This window comes from Cryptotermes secundus, unplaced genomic scaffold, assembly GCF_002891405.2.
Source record: "Cryptotermes secundus unplaced genomic scaffold, Csec_1.0 scaffold3341, whole genome shotgun sequence".
Classification (NCBI taxonomy): Eukaryota; Metazoa; Arthropoda; class Insecta; order Blattodea; family Kalotermitidae; genus Cryptotermes; species Cryptotermes secundus.
The window spans coordinates 8,294-23,593 of record NW_019737127.1 but is presented as its reverse complement, the minus strand read 5'-3'; the positions used below and the strand labels follow the sequence as shown (position 1 = coordinate 23,593).

The following is a 15,300-nucleotide window of genomic DNA, read 5'->3' as shown; positions in this document are numbered from 1 at the left end:
CCTACAAAGACAGGGCCGTGAGAGCGTAGTCGGTGTAGCGACTTTATACGGGCCGGATGACGTAGGGCTCGGAGTTAAAATTCCGGTAGGGTCTTTTCTCCAAAGCATCCAGACCGGCTGCGGGGCCCACCCAACCTCCTATCCAGTGGGTACCTGGGGCTCTTACCCCGGGAGTAAAACGGCTGGGACGTGAAGCTAACCACTCACCTCCAACTAGTGCCCAGGTTAAGAAAACCTGGGTCTATACATCCACTCCCCCATACGTCTTCATGGTGTAGTGCTTAATCACTTAACCACAGGGACAACTTTACCTTTACCTTACGCTCTTAGGAGGAGCCAGCCTTTTGTGTAGCACATCGTGCACTGTTGAACGTGGAATTTGTAACTGCAAGCTAGCAGCAAGAATTGATTTGCGCGGAAATCGATGGAATGCCTCATTAATGCGATTGACATTTTCTTCAGAGTTCCGTGTCTTTCTAGGAGATTTTACTCACAACAGAGCAGCTGTAGTCCTCAGTTTTTCGTTCCAGAAACGAGTGCTTGATGTCCATATTGTGTCCTGAAACAACGCTGGATAGCCGTAATAAATTGCAACTCTGGTAGCCACAACAAGAATTGAACCTGTACGTGTGGTGTCCACATTGCTACCTATTGATACCCAGCTCGCGGAAGGTAAGCAGCCCGCCGCAAGGCCACCACCCACACACAGACAACCATACCCCGAGCGGGACCAGAACCCACGATCCCAGCACTCGAGCGGGTGAACACGGCCCACGCCCCAGACCGCGCGACAACCGTGATCGGTAAATGAGGAACTAGTGCACAATAATAATTCAGTTAAATTCTTATTTATTTGAGTGGCAACTCAACAGCCCAAGGACCAGTTACAATGTGAGCACGAGCGAAAGAAAGAAAACAAAGCACAAATCAAAGCAAAGTAATAATAATAATAATGCTATTAAAAATAAACTTAGCTTTGAAATACTAAGCAATATTTACCTGTCAAATGCGATAGGAGAAATCAAAATTTAAGAAAACAGGCGTAAGTAAACTATGATAAGGCAACATAAAATTAAATATTATATTATATATGTTGCGCCGCAATTTTGAGACTAGAAGTCAAAATGCATTGCCTAAATGTTTTAAGACTTGCGACAAACGTTTTACAACAATCACATTAGTATGTCAACACCTGGAAAGACAATCTAGATTAAGAATGCCTGAGCTAGCAGAATACGCAAAAGCACTTCTGCAAGTCGCGTTGTAGGTACACTGGAGTATAATAATATTATTAAATAAGCAGCAAAGAGGAACACGGAACCACCCACAGCCAATTAGAATATACCACTTAGGGAACTGAGGACGAAAGGAGGAGTTAACCTCCATCTTTCGCCAACCGCAGAGTCAGCAAGTTAATGATATAAATTGCTGAATTCAGGAGACTTACGGATCTGATCTAAAACGTAATAACCAGTAGACAGCCGGAGGCCCTATCCGATATGGGTGCCACGAGATGGTGGATGGCGACATTTATCTGCATTTCTATTGCAAGTAAGTCTCTTTGCTCATATTAGCCATGTTATTGAAACGTCAGTGTTGTTGTGTGATCTCAAAGTACAGTCTCCAGTGTACCCCAGCGAGCGCCAGGGTAGAATAGGGTAGAAATTGTGTAGAGTGACAGGCAATGAAGGGAAGCAACAGTCTCACGGCATCTCCCACTGAGAGGGAAATTAGAAAGAGAGTAACGAGACGGTGTTATGTAAACATGCCGAAGGCGGCCCCTTTATTGTAAATATCAGTGTAAATAGACGAGTGTACATAGAATAGGATGTACGCAGGGAGTTTTGATTCACCCCTCCATAACCTACCCGTCCACGACGGATCCCGAGCGATCATAACCAAGACAGCCGAGTGTAGCGAAGAGCCTAACTAAAAGGGTGGAGATGGACTAAATTAGTAATATTTTCTCACCCCCCCCCAAAGTAGTGCCAGCTGCGCGATCAACGAAACACACCCCGTACAGATTGGTAGAAGAGAAAGGGTTTAGAAAACAGGAATAGATGGGGATAATATTAAATAGAACCATGGAGGCTAGAATAGCACAATTAGAGGAACAATTAAGAGGGCTAACAATAGGGACAAAAACCAAAGATCTATATATCTGGCCGCAAGTATCAAGGAATGGAGCGGTCAAGCCAACGCCAGACCGGTAACCGAGTTCATATCACAGGTGGAGCAATGTGCACGCCTGAGCAACTGGTCACGAGAGGACTTAGCAGACATAGCGAGAGCTAAGTTAATAGGTGAAGCGAGAGTGTTTATAAACGGTAGGGTATTCAGAAAACATCCTGTCCTGTACAAGTCCATTAATACCTCTAACTTAATTTATATTTTCAGAACAGACCATCAGAAAGGGCTCCCGCCGCCCCTCAACAAGGCATGCCAAGGGATCCAGGGGCGTCAAGAACGCCAGGGGCCGGGCCACCAGGACCAGGCTCGCCAGAGGACCCCGCAGAAGAAACCAATGTGGCGTCATTAGAAGTAAGCAAAGTAAATGCGTCCCTGTAACAGGCCGTGGAGGCCTATAGGGTGGTGAGATGTGGAGGTTCCCACATTTTCTAGACAGTCGGCTCATAGAAGGCGATAAGGTTATCAGCCTTACGCGCCCGCCGCGTGGGGGGAAACTCGAAGATACTAGCTCAAATGATCAGGGCAATGAAGATACGCGGCGAAGAAGACGTTAGAGAGCAGTTAACTCTAGACCAGCAACTTAATCAGACCGCGCGCCGGATAACAGAGTCGGAAAAAAGGGCGAGCTATACGAGAGCTAGAAGTGTTGTTAATGAAGATGTACGCGGATATAGCAAGCGTAGCATTAAGCCTAGACTTAGCGATGTCACATCGCCTGACCGCCAGTTTGCTACCCTCCCATAAACTGTTCGCGCTTTTACGCGACATTTATGTCCAACCAGAACAAGTTTATTCATTTATTACAGCCTTGAAGCAGGAGAATATGCATGTATTTTACGCATCGGCCCAAGTCGCAGTCCTGGCCACACAGGAAGCTATTCGCCTTGTTATCCAACATCCTCTAAGACACGAGAAGCGAACCTACCTTGTGTACGACCCAGTGGCGTTACCAACATTTGAGCTCCAAATAGAAAAATTCCTCAGAATTCAAACAGGGACCGAGAGGTTGGCGGTATCATCCGATAGGAGGAGTTATATGTTGCTACCTGCAGACAATATGAAGAGTTGCCAGGAGGGAGCTATGACAATATGTCAGGGGGTAGTTCCCACCATACAGAGGACAGACGAGACTTGCCTGAGTAGCCTATATTTCGGAACCACCCAAGATTACTCGCTGTGCACACGAGAGATTGTGTCCAACAACTTTAGGCATGTATTTAGAAAACATCCTGTCCTGTAAAAGTCCATTAATCCCTCTAACTTAATTTATATTTTCAGAACAGACAATCAGAAAGGGCCCCTGCCGCCCCGGAACGAGAACGCCAGGGGCTTCAAGTACGCCAGGGGCCGGGCCACCAGGCAGAAGCTCGCCAGAGGGCCGGCCTCGAAAAAAAACCACAATGGCGATACTAGCAGTAAGTAAAGTAAATGCGTCCCTGTAACAGGCCGTGGAGGCCTATAGGGTGGTGAGATGTGGAGGTTCCCACATTTTCTAGACAGTCGGCTCATAGAAGGCGGTAAGGTTATCAGCCTTACGCGCCCGCCGCGTGGGGGGAAACTCGAAGATACTAGCTCAAATGATCAGGGCAATGAAGATACGCCGCGAAGAAGACGTTAGAGAGCAGTTAACTCTAGACCAGCAACTTAATCAGACCGCGCGCCGGATAACCGAGTCGGAAAAAAGGGCGAGCTATACGAGAGCTAGAAGTGTTGTTAATGAAGATGTACGCGGATATAGCAAGCGTAGCATTAAGCCTAGACTTAGCGATGTCACATCGCCTGACCGCCAGTTTGCTACCCTCCCATAAACTGTTCGCGCTTTTACGCGACATTTATGTCCAACCAGAACAAGTTTATTCATTTATTACAGCCTTGAAGCAGGAGAATATGCATGTATTTTACGCATCGGCCCAAGTCGCAGTCCTGGCCACACAGGAAGCTATTCGCCTTGTTATCCAACATCCTCTAAGACACGAGAAGCGAACCTACCTTGTGTACGACCCAGTGGCGTTACCAACATTTGAGCTCCAAATAGAAAAATTCCTCAGAATTCAAACAGGGACCGAGAGGTTGGCGGTATCATCCGATAGGAGGAGTTATATGTTGCTACCTGCAGACAATATGAAGAGTTGCCAGGAGGGAGCTATGACAATATGTCAGGGGGTAGTTCCCACCATACAGAGGACAGACGAGACTTGCCTGAGTAGCCTATATTTCGGAACCACCCAAGATTACTCGCTGTGCACACGAGAGATTGTGTCCAACAACTTTAGGCATGTATTTAGAAAACATCCTGTCCTGTAAAAGTCCATTAATCCCTCTAACTTAATTTATATTTTCAGAACAGACAATCAGAAAGGGCCCCTGCCGCCCCGGAACGAGAACGCCAGGGGCTTCAAGTACGCCAGGGGCCGGGCCACCAGGCAGAAGCTCGCCAGAGGGCCGGCCTCGAAAAAAAACCACAATGGCGATACTAGCAGTAAGTAAAGTAAATGCGTCCCTGTAACAGGCCGTGGAGGCCTATAGGGTGGTGAGATGTGGAGGTTCCCACATTTTCTAGACAGTCGGCTCATAGAAGGCGGTAAGGTTATCAGCCTTACGCGCCCGCCGCGTGGGGGGAAACTCGAAGATACTAGCTCAAATGATCAGGGCAATGAAGATACGCCGCGAAGAAGACGTTAGAGAGCAGTTAACTCTAGACCAGCAACTTGATCAGACCGCGCGCCGGATAACCGAGTCGGGAAAAAGGGCGAGCTATACGAGAGCTAGAAGTGTTGTTAATGAAGATGTACGCGGATATAGCAAGCGTAGCATTAAGCCTAGACTTAGCGATGTCACATCGCCTGACCGCCAGTTTGCTACCCTCCCATAAACTGTTCGCGATTTTACGCGACATTTATGTCCAACCAGAACAAGGCTATTCATTTGTTGTGCCCAGGACTTTTGAAAACATTTTGAAAACTTGGCCTTGAAGTTTTAAATTATATTATTAAGGCTTAGCAGATATGAATTTATGGTTGAGCTAGAATGATGAAATTAACTACGGAAATCGAGATTGCTCATGTATCCTGTTATTCATGATTATTCATTTCCGTTAGTCAGCCACTTCCCACAATGAGGGACAAAGTCAGGAAAGACCAAATATAGGCAAGTTTAAGAACCGAAGGGAATGTAGCCAATGGGAATCTCCGATTCCCAATGCGTCCATGAGGACCGAAGCACGCCCACGGATCCAGATGGTATAAGAACCCTGGGACCAGAGGGCGGAGGGCTAAGCTAAGACTGCACGATTGTCGCCAGACGCCGACAGAGTACGCTTTCGAGCCCGTGGGGCACGACGACGCGGAGTCGCGAGGGGCATCACTGAACAAGGAACCGCGAGAGATGGGACTATAGTTGTCGCCCAAGGAAGGGGCACGTGAATACTTGCCAATGGTTGGTCACCCGATAGAAGGGACAGGTCACCCGGTAGAATTCACGCGTCACCTTACAGAAGTGACGGGTCACCCGATAGAAGTGACAAGTCACCCGTTTTGAAGTTACTATTTTGTATTAGATTTAGGTTAGGATTTATGGAGCATTAGTGAAAGTAGAGACCTAAGGAGAAGGCAAGCAGAGACAATGTAAGCTACATGTTGTAGGTGGTTAAAGACAAGACGGACGGAGGCTGTTACTACTCCGGATCGCTCGATGGATTTCATAATATAGGAACTTTATTTGGACTATGTAATCACTATACTTATTTCGCTTTAGTTATTGTTACTTTTGCTTGTGCACAGGAGGACGAGGAAGGATAGAACACGCTACATGAACTAGAGCCGCAAGGCACCATTTTTTTTGTTTTGGTTGTAACTGACACATTTATAATATATATATCTTTGCTTTAGTGAGTTGGTATTGTGAAATGGCATGTATGTGAAACCTGCACTACCTTCCTTTGTGGTTCCCGGGGTTGGAGAGAGATACCTACTGGTGACACCAGGGGGAGGTTAGGTAACAACCCCCTGCGGCACAACAAAACTGGTGGCAGCTACGGGATCAGCTTGTAATTCTGCCCGAATTGCGGGACTTACGCCGACAGGTGAGAAGAGTGCATGTAGTTGACTCTCGCCACCCAGGGACGCTTAGGGTAATAAGTAGAAAATTGTGGATAACAAATTTAAGTTGGGGAAGGGCGTGGTCACAGCGGTATTGTTTAGCCGAGTATTGACAATGGCTCAGAGAGAACTGGAAGCCCTTCAGGCTCAGGTGGAGGCACTAAGAACGGAGTTGGAAACCCTTAAGGTAGCGGAGGAGCAGCGGGATTACGTTAGAGGTAGCGAATCTCCCCAAGGGAGAAGAAGGAGTCGCGGACAACCCAAGAAGAAGGCCATTAGGTGTTTTCGATGTAGGAAGATTGGACATTATGAGAGTGACTGTCGCCAGGACCCTGATCTCGACTTTCCCGGCTGGTGGTTCGGGGAAGATCATCGACGTATCAGGGGAACCGGTTCTTTAAGGGAGTCTCGCCCGGCCCCAGGAGCTAGGAATACGGAATGTCCTAGGGGGGGTTAGGTCCCGGAACAAGGGTGAAACTATGGGTCCCGTCAGGTGAGGTACACCCCTTGGTTATTCAATGCTACCACTGTTACGAGTTTTGGCACCGGGATCGGGACGGCCCAGAGGAGGCCCGATCCGCTCGACAGTCGAGCGAGAGAGAAGGGAGCTCGGAAGTGACAGCGGCAAAATCCCCGCCGGCTTCACCACTGTAGGTTGGATAATCTGCAGGGACAACTAGATCTTCCGCCTGGAGGAAAGGTAGGAGGAAGTGTATTACCAATTAGGACTATGAGAACTAGCATAAGTGTAAATTAATTTTTAAATTGGGTGTACATGTGAGTTAAACTGTGAGACTGTTGTGACGACGAACATTACTATTGAAATTGTGGGTGTAAAAATTAGAGTGATAAGTTGGTAAGAAAATAATATTGTGAAGTAATAATTTGGCATAATGAACAAGTTGGGGGTGATACTCGCAGTAAGAGGGAGGCAAAAGTCGGTTTGCGGACCAGTGCGCTCATCCCGAGAGGGGAGCGACGTCAACTGTCAGGCTAGGAGGCCGAGCGGTGGCGAGCGCATCGCCACCAACGCCGCCCGTTGCAGGGAACGTCGGACGCGGGACAGCGCACCCCGCTGACGGCGCTGCCGCGTGAGCAGGCGAGAATGGCCCATCCCAGGGTTGAACTCGGGAAGTGCCGACTATGATGTCTGGAACGCTATAGCCCTCGGGTAAACCGTCTCCCTCTCGCTTACTGAGAGGCAGGTGAATAAAAACCTGGAACGTCGTTACGCGGAGTGGTGTTGTCGCTCAACGTCGCAACGCTATGATATCCGCGGGAAGCTAAGAATTAGCTGTGAAATTTAGGTACACTGATTGCGTACATGACTTGGACAATGAGTCAGGTGCGCTTTCAGGCAAAATTAGTTAATAATAATAAGGGGGTAGGAAAAGAATTAACTCACCTCGGTGAGGGAGAACTGACTGGCAGGGTAAAACCAGGGGAGTTAGACGTGCACGAATGTAGGAGATAATTAGCCACGGTTGTCCGGAAAAAGGGACGTAGTTTCAATAACTCAATAAATGGGACACTACGAAAATTAGTGAACTAGGTTCCCACTGTTATTGAGGGGAAGGCACGATGGGCCGAACCACGAAAGTGGGCCTCTTCCATGATTGCAGGTTGAGCTAGCCGCGACATTGGAATGCAGGAAACGGCCGATCGGGGAGTCAGATTCCCGATTGGGACACATATACCCGGGATCTGGCGGGAAAATACAGGTAGAGAGAGAGGACGGGGAACGAATGTCCCCCGGGGAAAGAGCAACTCGTACCAGAGAGTACGGATTAGGTAAACCTGGATAGTAACGAGAGATTGACGTGGTGGTAGAAGACAATACTAGTGTTAACAAAATTATTGTGAGGCGCGACAGGGACGCCTGTCGATACGGATTAATCGTACGACCTCCATTGTACTGATGTGTGAGAAAATGCTAACACGCCGTAAGGTTAATAACCCGGCGCGGAATATCAACNCCCCCCCATTTCTTTTTGTGTGCCGACTAGAGGCACACTGCATGCTGGTAGAGATGTTTTGAACTTTACTTGTTTTGGATAAAACTTGGAGGACTTGACACATGTGGGATGTATGGATTATTGGGACGACTACTGTTTTTACATTTAATAATACGACCATTTGATGGGTGAGACTTTAGAACTTTATTTTGCGTGGAGTGTTACATGCGAAATTTTACCTTGTTACATGGGAGTTGCAAGCTCTTGTTGTGTAGGGCTAAGGGAATGAATGTTGAGTTTAAGGTTGAACGATGTTGTGTGTTGGATGACGTGTAGAGAAGTATATAAAGATTTGTGTGACCAAATTGCTATTATTTTGGGAGTTATTAAATATTAGGTAAGACCGTGAAAGCTAGTGTTTAACAGTGTTTAAAATTTAGATGTTTAAAATTTTTATAGATAGACGTATGATGAGTTTTGATAAGTGTAGGGATTTGTTAACATTAGAATTTTAGTTGACTTACTATTGGTTTGATTAGCTGACTATTTGTAGGATAAACACATTTGTTTACTTTATTTCGTTTGTTGGATACGGTTGTACAGTGTTAGAATATGCGTTGAAATTGAACATAAGGTTAAAAAAGGGAAACATGTGGATGCGGATTGCTTGTCGCGTTACATTGTTTCCGCTACTACAAAAGGAGACCGGAAGCTACTCACGATAACGCGGGTGACACATTCACTCGTGAAGCTACCATGCAGCACTGCCAAGAGATTACTTGTAGGAAGGGTTACAGGACATTGAGAATGACAAGTGATAATAATAAATTTATATGTAAAATGAAATTTGTTTACATTTAGGAGGAAAATTGGTTAGTATGAAATTTTAGTGCGATTTAAAGGGTTATAGAATAGTAAAAGAAAATGCGTTGGGGACGTAGTGAAATTTAATTCTTTAGACTTATTATGAATTGAAATATTAGTACATGTTTATATTAATAATGTCATGGGTGTGCAACACAAGGTTGGACGTTACTTATAATTAGTGAAGGAGTTAGTAGAATTTGGGGGAAATGTTATTATACCGTCGAATAATTTTATGTGGAATGAACTGAGTGTGCGGACCGACTGCACTGCGTTCGAGTAGCAGATGCGAAGGACGGTTGAGAATCAGTTTACGTATGAGTAACTAACCTGAGAGTTAGTACGCGGACAAACACGAAGTGATTAGGCTGAATTGTTAGCTGTATGCTAGTGCTATGGAAGGCCCTATCCCACACCTTGTTGAAATAGTTATTGATGTATTCGCCGAAGGAGCTGAAGCATGCCCATGGAGGACGACTTTACTACGTAAATATTTGGGTAAGGAAGGAAACTTACGTAATTTGATTTAGTAATGAAATTACTTACGGGAATTGTTTTGACACTACTGGAGTTGATTACGTGTACTTATATGTTAAAAATTTATTAAATGGTGGGAAATGTTAATAAATGAAACGGTGTTACTAAGATGTATTTTGGGTGTTTATATTAAGTATTAACAGTAATATTTGTTATAATTAAGGATGAAAAATTTGGTAAATTTTATGAATTTGAGGTGTGTTTTATTAATTTGGGGTAGATATATTGAGATAAAATTAGAGACATTATATTTGGCAGTTAACCAAAATGGGTAATATTATTTCTTTTTAATGACCGTGGATTTACAGACACGTAAAATTGATTTATATGATTATTGTGAAGTACATACGGTTTGAACATTATGTTTTGGTTTATATTTTGATTGGATGGAGTTAAATATAAATACTGTGGAAAATTATTTTAGTAAAAAATTTTATTTTGGATAATGTAGGTAAGGGAATTTTATTTATTTTGGAATTATAGTTTTATTAGTAACTGTGGTTATGGAATGTAACGTTAAGTCAGACGAAAATAAAAGCTGAAACTTAGTAATTATGAAATAAGTGGGTGATGGAAATTAAGGAAACGAGGATAAGATTATTTGGAAGGGCAAACTGATGTAATTTAAATTTTATAAAACAGTTAGGAAGAAATTTAAACTGAGTAAATTTACGGACGGGACAAGATGCGGTAAGTTGTTGCCGAAAGATAGTTACGAGTGATTACACTGTTGACGTTGATTTTGAATTTAGATAAGGATAACGACATAACATACTGAAGTAACGACTACGTGATGCCGTTAAGGACTTGGGTGCAGTAAAGTAGGAATAATGAGAAGTAAATAAACGATGATGAAATGTTGAATGACCACTTACCCAACTCAACTTAAATTGATGGAACAACAGATGTTACACGTTGGTTTTTATGGATTAAGATAAGAAGCAAATTGTAAGGAGATGAGTGAATTTAATTTAAACTGTAATGAGTAATGTTAGAGGAACTGTGGATGTTTAAAATTACTTATGAATTAAGGAAGGTCAAGGTAGTGCATTACCTGTACATAGATGATTTATACTCAATTACATCATTTATTGCTTTATTGCTATGTAATGTATTGTTACTGTTATATGTTAGACTTAGGTTTGATGGGTTAAGCTGCCATGACTTTTGCAGCATGTATCAATTAAAGGACAGTATGAATTGACAAATATGTAAGTGACCAACCATGAGCAAGCCTACTTACGCTGGATGACGGCAGGCTTGTAGTATAGGAACAGATTATTTGGCGCTTAAGAAAGGAAATTATAATGGGGTTTAATTTTATATTTTATTACAATGAGTAAATTGTTAGATTTTTATGATGAACTGATTAATTTAAATAATAGTCTGCCCTCGCCAGTACGGGATGTCCAAGGAACGAGGAGGAGGAGAAGCGACATAACATATACTAAATCACGATGAACAAGTTACAGGAACAATCGAAGCAGCGATCTGAAAGCCGATGTTGTCTAAGGAGCGAACCACTATTTGTGCCCAACAGCAATTGGCGCCGAAGGATGGTCGCCAAGAGAAGCATTGCAGGACAAGGATTATGTGTGTGTGCAACTTGAGCTGAGCTGCAGAATGTGCGGCCGCTGGACTCGACCATTGTAACCCGCACAGCTAGGACACCAAAGATAGAAGATGGATAAAAAAAAAACCAGAAACCTTTTGATTTTTATTTTAAGAGTAGAGTTTGGCAACGACCATTTAAACCTTGACTAGTATGAAGTTTATGCCGTTTTGACCAACGACCTTACGTTTACGGGAAATTATATTACCGGTAATTGTACGCATGGTGTTTGTAATATTTTTATTTTTTTAATTGGCTGCTTTTATCACCTAAAGAACTCAACGACAGAGGAAGAGAGGACGTCACATCCTGCGACATCTATACATCAGTACGAGTGAAATACAGTACCTAACAGCAGAACGAATACACTTCGCCAGACTAGCGGGACTACGACACCGGAAGGGACTGATAACGTCAGCTGTTAGCAGGAGTATCGTGGATAAGCAGTTGTAATGCCACAAGAATGTGAACCATGTGATAACTTTAGTGAAATTACTATATGGACGGAACGAGTATGTGAATGAAGCTAAGAACGGGAGAGACTAGTGACAAATTTGTATTAAACTTGTAAAACAAAATTATGTGATGTTTGGACTTAATGAACAGAACAAAGATGGTGTGCGTAAGCAGTTAAAATTGTTTGTACGTTTTAAAGAAAAATTTATGTAAGAAGGTTATTGAATTGTAATTGTTAGTTTTAAAGAAAAGTTACGAGTTAAAACCTTAGGGTAAGATGGAAATTTACCTTTAGGAAGCTATAATTTCCATTTAAGGAGGGGGCAGTGTTGTGCCCAGGACTTTTGAAAACATTTTGAAAACTTGGCCTTGATGTTTTAAATTATATTATTAAGGCTTAGCAGATATGAATTTATGGTTGAGCTAGAATGATGAAACTAACTACGGAAATCGAGATTGCTCATGTATCCTGTTATTCATGATTATTCATTTCCGTTAGTCAGCCACTTCACACAATGAGGGACAAAGTATGAGGCAGTCAGGAAAGACCAAATATAGGCAAGTTTAAGAACCGAAGGGAATGTAGCCAATGGGAATCTCCGATTCCCAATGCGTCCATGAGGACGGAAGCACGCCCACGGATCCAGATGGTATAAGAACCCTCGGACCAGGGGGCGGAGGGCTAAGCTAAGACTGGACGATTGTCGCCAGACGCCGACAGAGTACGCTTTCGAGCCCGTGGGGCACGACGACGCGGAGTCGCGAGGGGCATCACTGAACAAGGAACCGCGAGAGATGGGACTATAGTTGTCGCCCATGGAAGGGGCACGTGAGTACTTGCCAATGGTTGGTCACCCGATAGAAGGGACAGGTCACCCAGTAGAATTGACGCGTCACCTTACAGAAGTGACGGGTCACCCGATAGAAGTGACAAGTCACCCGTTTTGAAGTTACTATTTTGTATTAGATTTAGGTTAGGATTTATGGAGCATTAGTGAAAGTAGAGACCTAAGGAGAAGGCAAGCAGAGACAATGTAAGCTACATGTTGTAGGTGGTTAAAGACAAGACGGACGGAGGCTGTTACTACTCCGGATCGCTCGATGGATTTCACAATATAGGAACTTTATTTGGACTATGTAATCACCATACTTATTTCGCTTTAGTTATTGTTACTTTTGCTTGTGCACAGGAGGACGAGGAAGGATAGAACACGCTACATGAACTAGAGCCGCAAGGCACTATTTTATTTGTTTTGGTTGTAATTCACACATTTATAATATATATATATCTTTGCTTTAGTGAGTTGGTATTCTGAAATGGCATGTATGTGAAACCTGCACTACCTTCCTTTGTGGTTCCCGGGGTTGGAGAGATATACCTACTGGTGACCCCAGTGGGAGGTTAGGCGACAACCCCCTGCGGCACAACACATTTATTACAGCCTTGAAGCCGGAGAATATGCATGCATTTTACGCATCGGCCCAAGTCGCAGTCTTGGCCACACAGGATGCTATTCGCCTTGCTTTCCAACTTCCTCTAAGACACGAGAAGCGAACCTACCTTGTGTACGACCCAGTGGCGTTACCAACATTTGAGCCCCATATAGGAAAATTCCTCAGAATTCAAACAGGGACCGAGAGGTTAGCGGTATCATCCGATAGGAGGAGTTATATGTTGCTACCTGCAGACAATATGAAGAGTTGCCAGGAGGGAGCCATGACAATATGTCAGGGGGTAGTTCCCACCATTGTGAGGACAGACGAGACTTGCCGGAGTAGCCTATATTTCGGAACCACCCAAGGTTACTCGCTGTGCACACGAGAGATTGTGTCCAACAATTTTAGGCCTGTATTTAGAAAACATCCTGTCCGGTACAAGTCCATTAATCCCTCTAACTTAATTTATATTTTCAGAACAGACCATCAGAATGGGCTCCCGCCGCCCCTCAACAAGGACGCCAAGGGATCCAGGGGCGCCAAGAACGCCAGGGGCCGGGCCACCAGGCCCAGGCTCGCCAGAGGCCCACACAAAAAACCAATGTGGCGCTATTAGAAGTAAGTAAAGTAAATGTGTCCCTGTAACAGGCCGTGGAGGCCTATAGGGTTGTGAGATATGTGGAGGTTCCCACATTTTCTAGACAGTCGGCTCATAGAAGGCGATAAGGTTATCAGCCTTACGCGCCCGCCGCGTGGGGGGAAACTCGAAGGTACGTACTAGCTCAAATGATCAGGGCAATGAAGATACGCCGCGAAGAAGACGTTAGAGAGCAGTTAACTCTACACCAGCAACTTAATCAGACCGCGCGCCGGATAACCGAGTCGGAAAAAAGAGCGAGCTAAACGAGAGCTAGAAGTGTTGTTAATGAAGATGTACGCGGATATAGCAAGCGTAGCATTAAGCCTAGACTTAGCGATGTCACATCGCATGACCGCCAGTTTTCTACCCTCCCATAAACTGTTCGCGATTTTACGCGACATTTATGTCCAACCAGAACAAGGCTATTCATTTATTACAGCCTTGAAGCCGGAGAATATGCATGCATTTTACGAATCGGCCCAAGCCGCAGTCCTGGCCACACAGGAAGCTATTCGCCTTGTTATCCAACTTCCTCTAAGACACGAGAAGCGAACCTACCTTGTGTACGACCCAGTGGCGTTACCAACATTTGAGAACCATATAGGAAAATTTGTCAGATTTCAAACAGGGACCGAGAGGTTAGCGGTATCATCCGATAGGAGGAGTTATATGTTGCTACCTGCAGACAATATGAAGAGTTGCCAGGAGGGAACTATGGCAATATGTCAGGGGGTAGTTCCCACCATAGAGAGGACAGACGAGACTTGCCTGAGTAGCCTATATTTCGGAACCACCCAAGGTTACTCGCTGTGCACACGAGAGATTGTGTCCAACAATTTTAGGCCTGTATTTAGAAAACATCCTGTCCTGTACCAAGTCCATTAATCCCTCTAACTTAATTTATATTTTCAGAACAGACCATCAGAAAGGGCTACCGCCGCCCTTCAACAAGGACGCCAAGGGATCCAGGGGCGTCAAGAACGCCAGGGGCCGGGCCACCAGGCCCAGGCTCGCCAGAGGCCCACACACAAAAAACCAATGTGGCGCTATTAGAAGCAAGCAAAGTAAATGCGTCCCTGTAACACGCCGTGGAGGCCTACAGGGTGGTGAGACGTGGAGGTTCCCACATTTTCTAGACAGTCGGCTCATAGAAGGCGGTAAGGTTATCAGCCTTACGCGCCGGCCGCCCTTTACCCCCAACAACATTCCAAGAATATTCCTGGTACTCATTTCTGTTAAAGAGGCTGGATCAACCAACTTCGCTACTGCATACCCCTTTGGAAATATTAGGTAAATTAAAAAATTCAATGACCTCAACAGGACTCGAAACCGTGACTTTCCGGCCGCAACAGAATGCCCCAACCAACCACGACACTGCGTGACCATCAGTCATTTGTATGAGGGATGAAACAAGGGCCGGAGAGAGTAGCGTTTGCCTGAATATCATTCAGCGCTTCTGCTACAGATGGGGAGGTTCAACTGGCCGGAGGGTGAATTCACATAGTTAGAGAT

At 44.8% G+C, this 15,300-nt stretch overlaps 1 protein-coding gene across 7 annotated transcripts; it reads left to right on the top strand.

The window, feature by feature from the left end:
* Positions 1–683: 683 nt before the first annotated feature.
* LOC111870230 (circumsporozoite protein-like) lies at positions 684–14,936 on the top strand. Of its 7 annotated transcripts, none has more exons than XM_023862339.2 (3): positions 8,270–9,604; positions 13,626–13,766; positions 14,701–14,936. In XM_023862339.2, the coding sequence occupies exons 1-3, from the start codon at positions 9,542–9,544 to the stop codon at positions 14,839–14,841; spliced, it is 345 nt and encodes a 114-aa protein (XP_023718107.1). In that variant the 5' UTR covers positions 8,270–9,541; the 3' UTR covers positions 14,842–14,936. The 7 variants fall into 7 exon arrangements, 4 of the variants coding, with proteins under 4 accessions (XP_023718107.1, XP_023718110.1, XP_023718108.1 ...); XM_023862342.1 differs by lacking the exon at positions 8,270–9,604 and adding an exon at positions 9,611–11,873; XM_023862340.1 differs by lacking the exon at positions 8,270–9,604 and adding an exon at positions 9,611–11,897.
* The last annotated feature ends 364 nt before the right edge of the window (positions 14,937–15,300 follow it).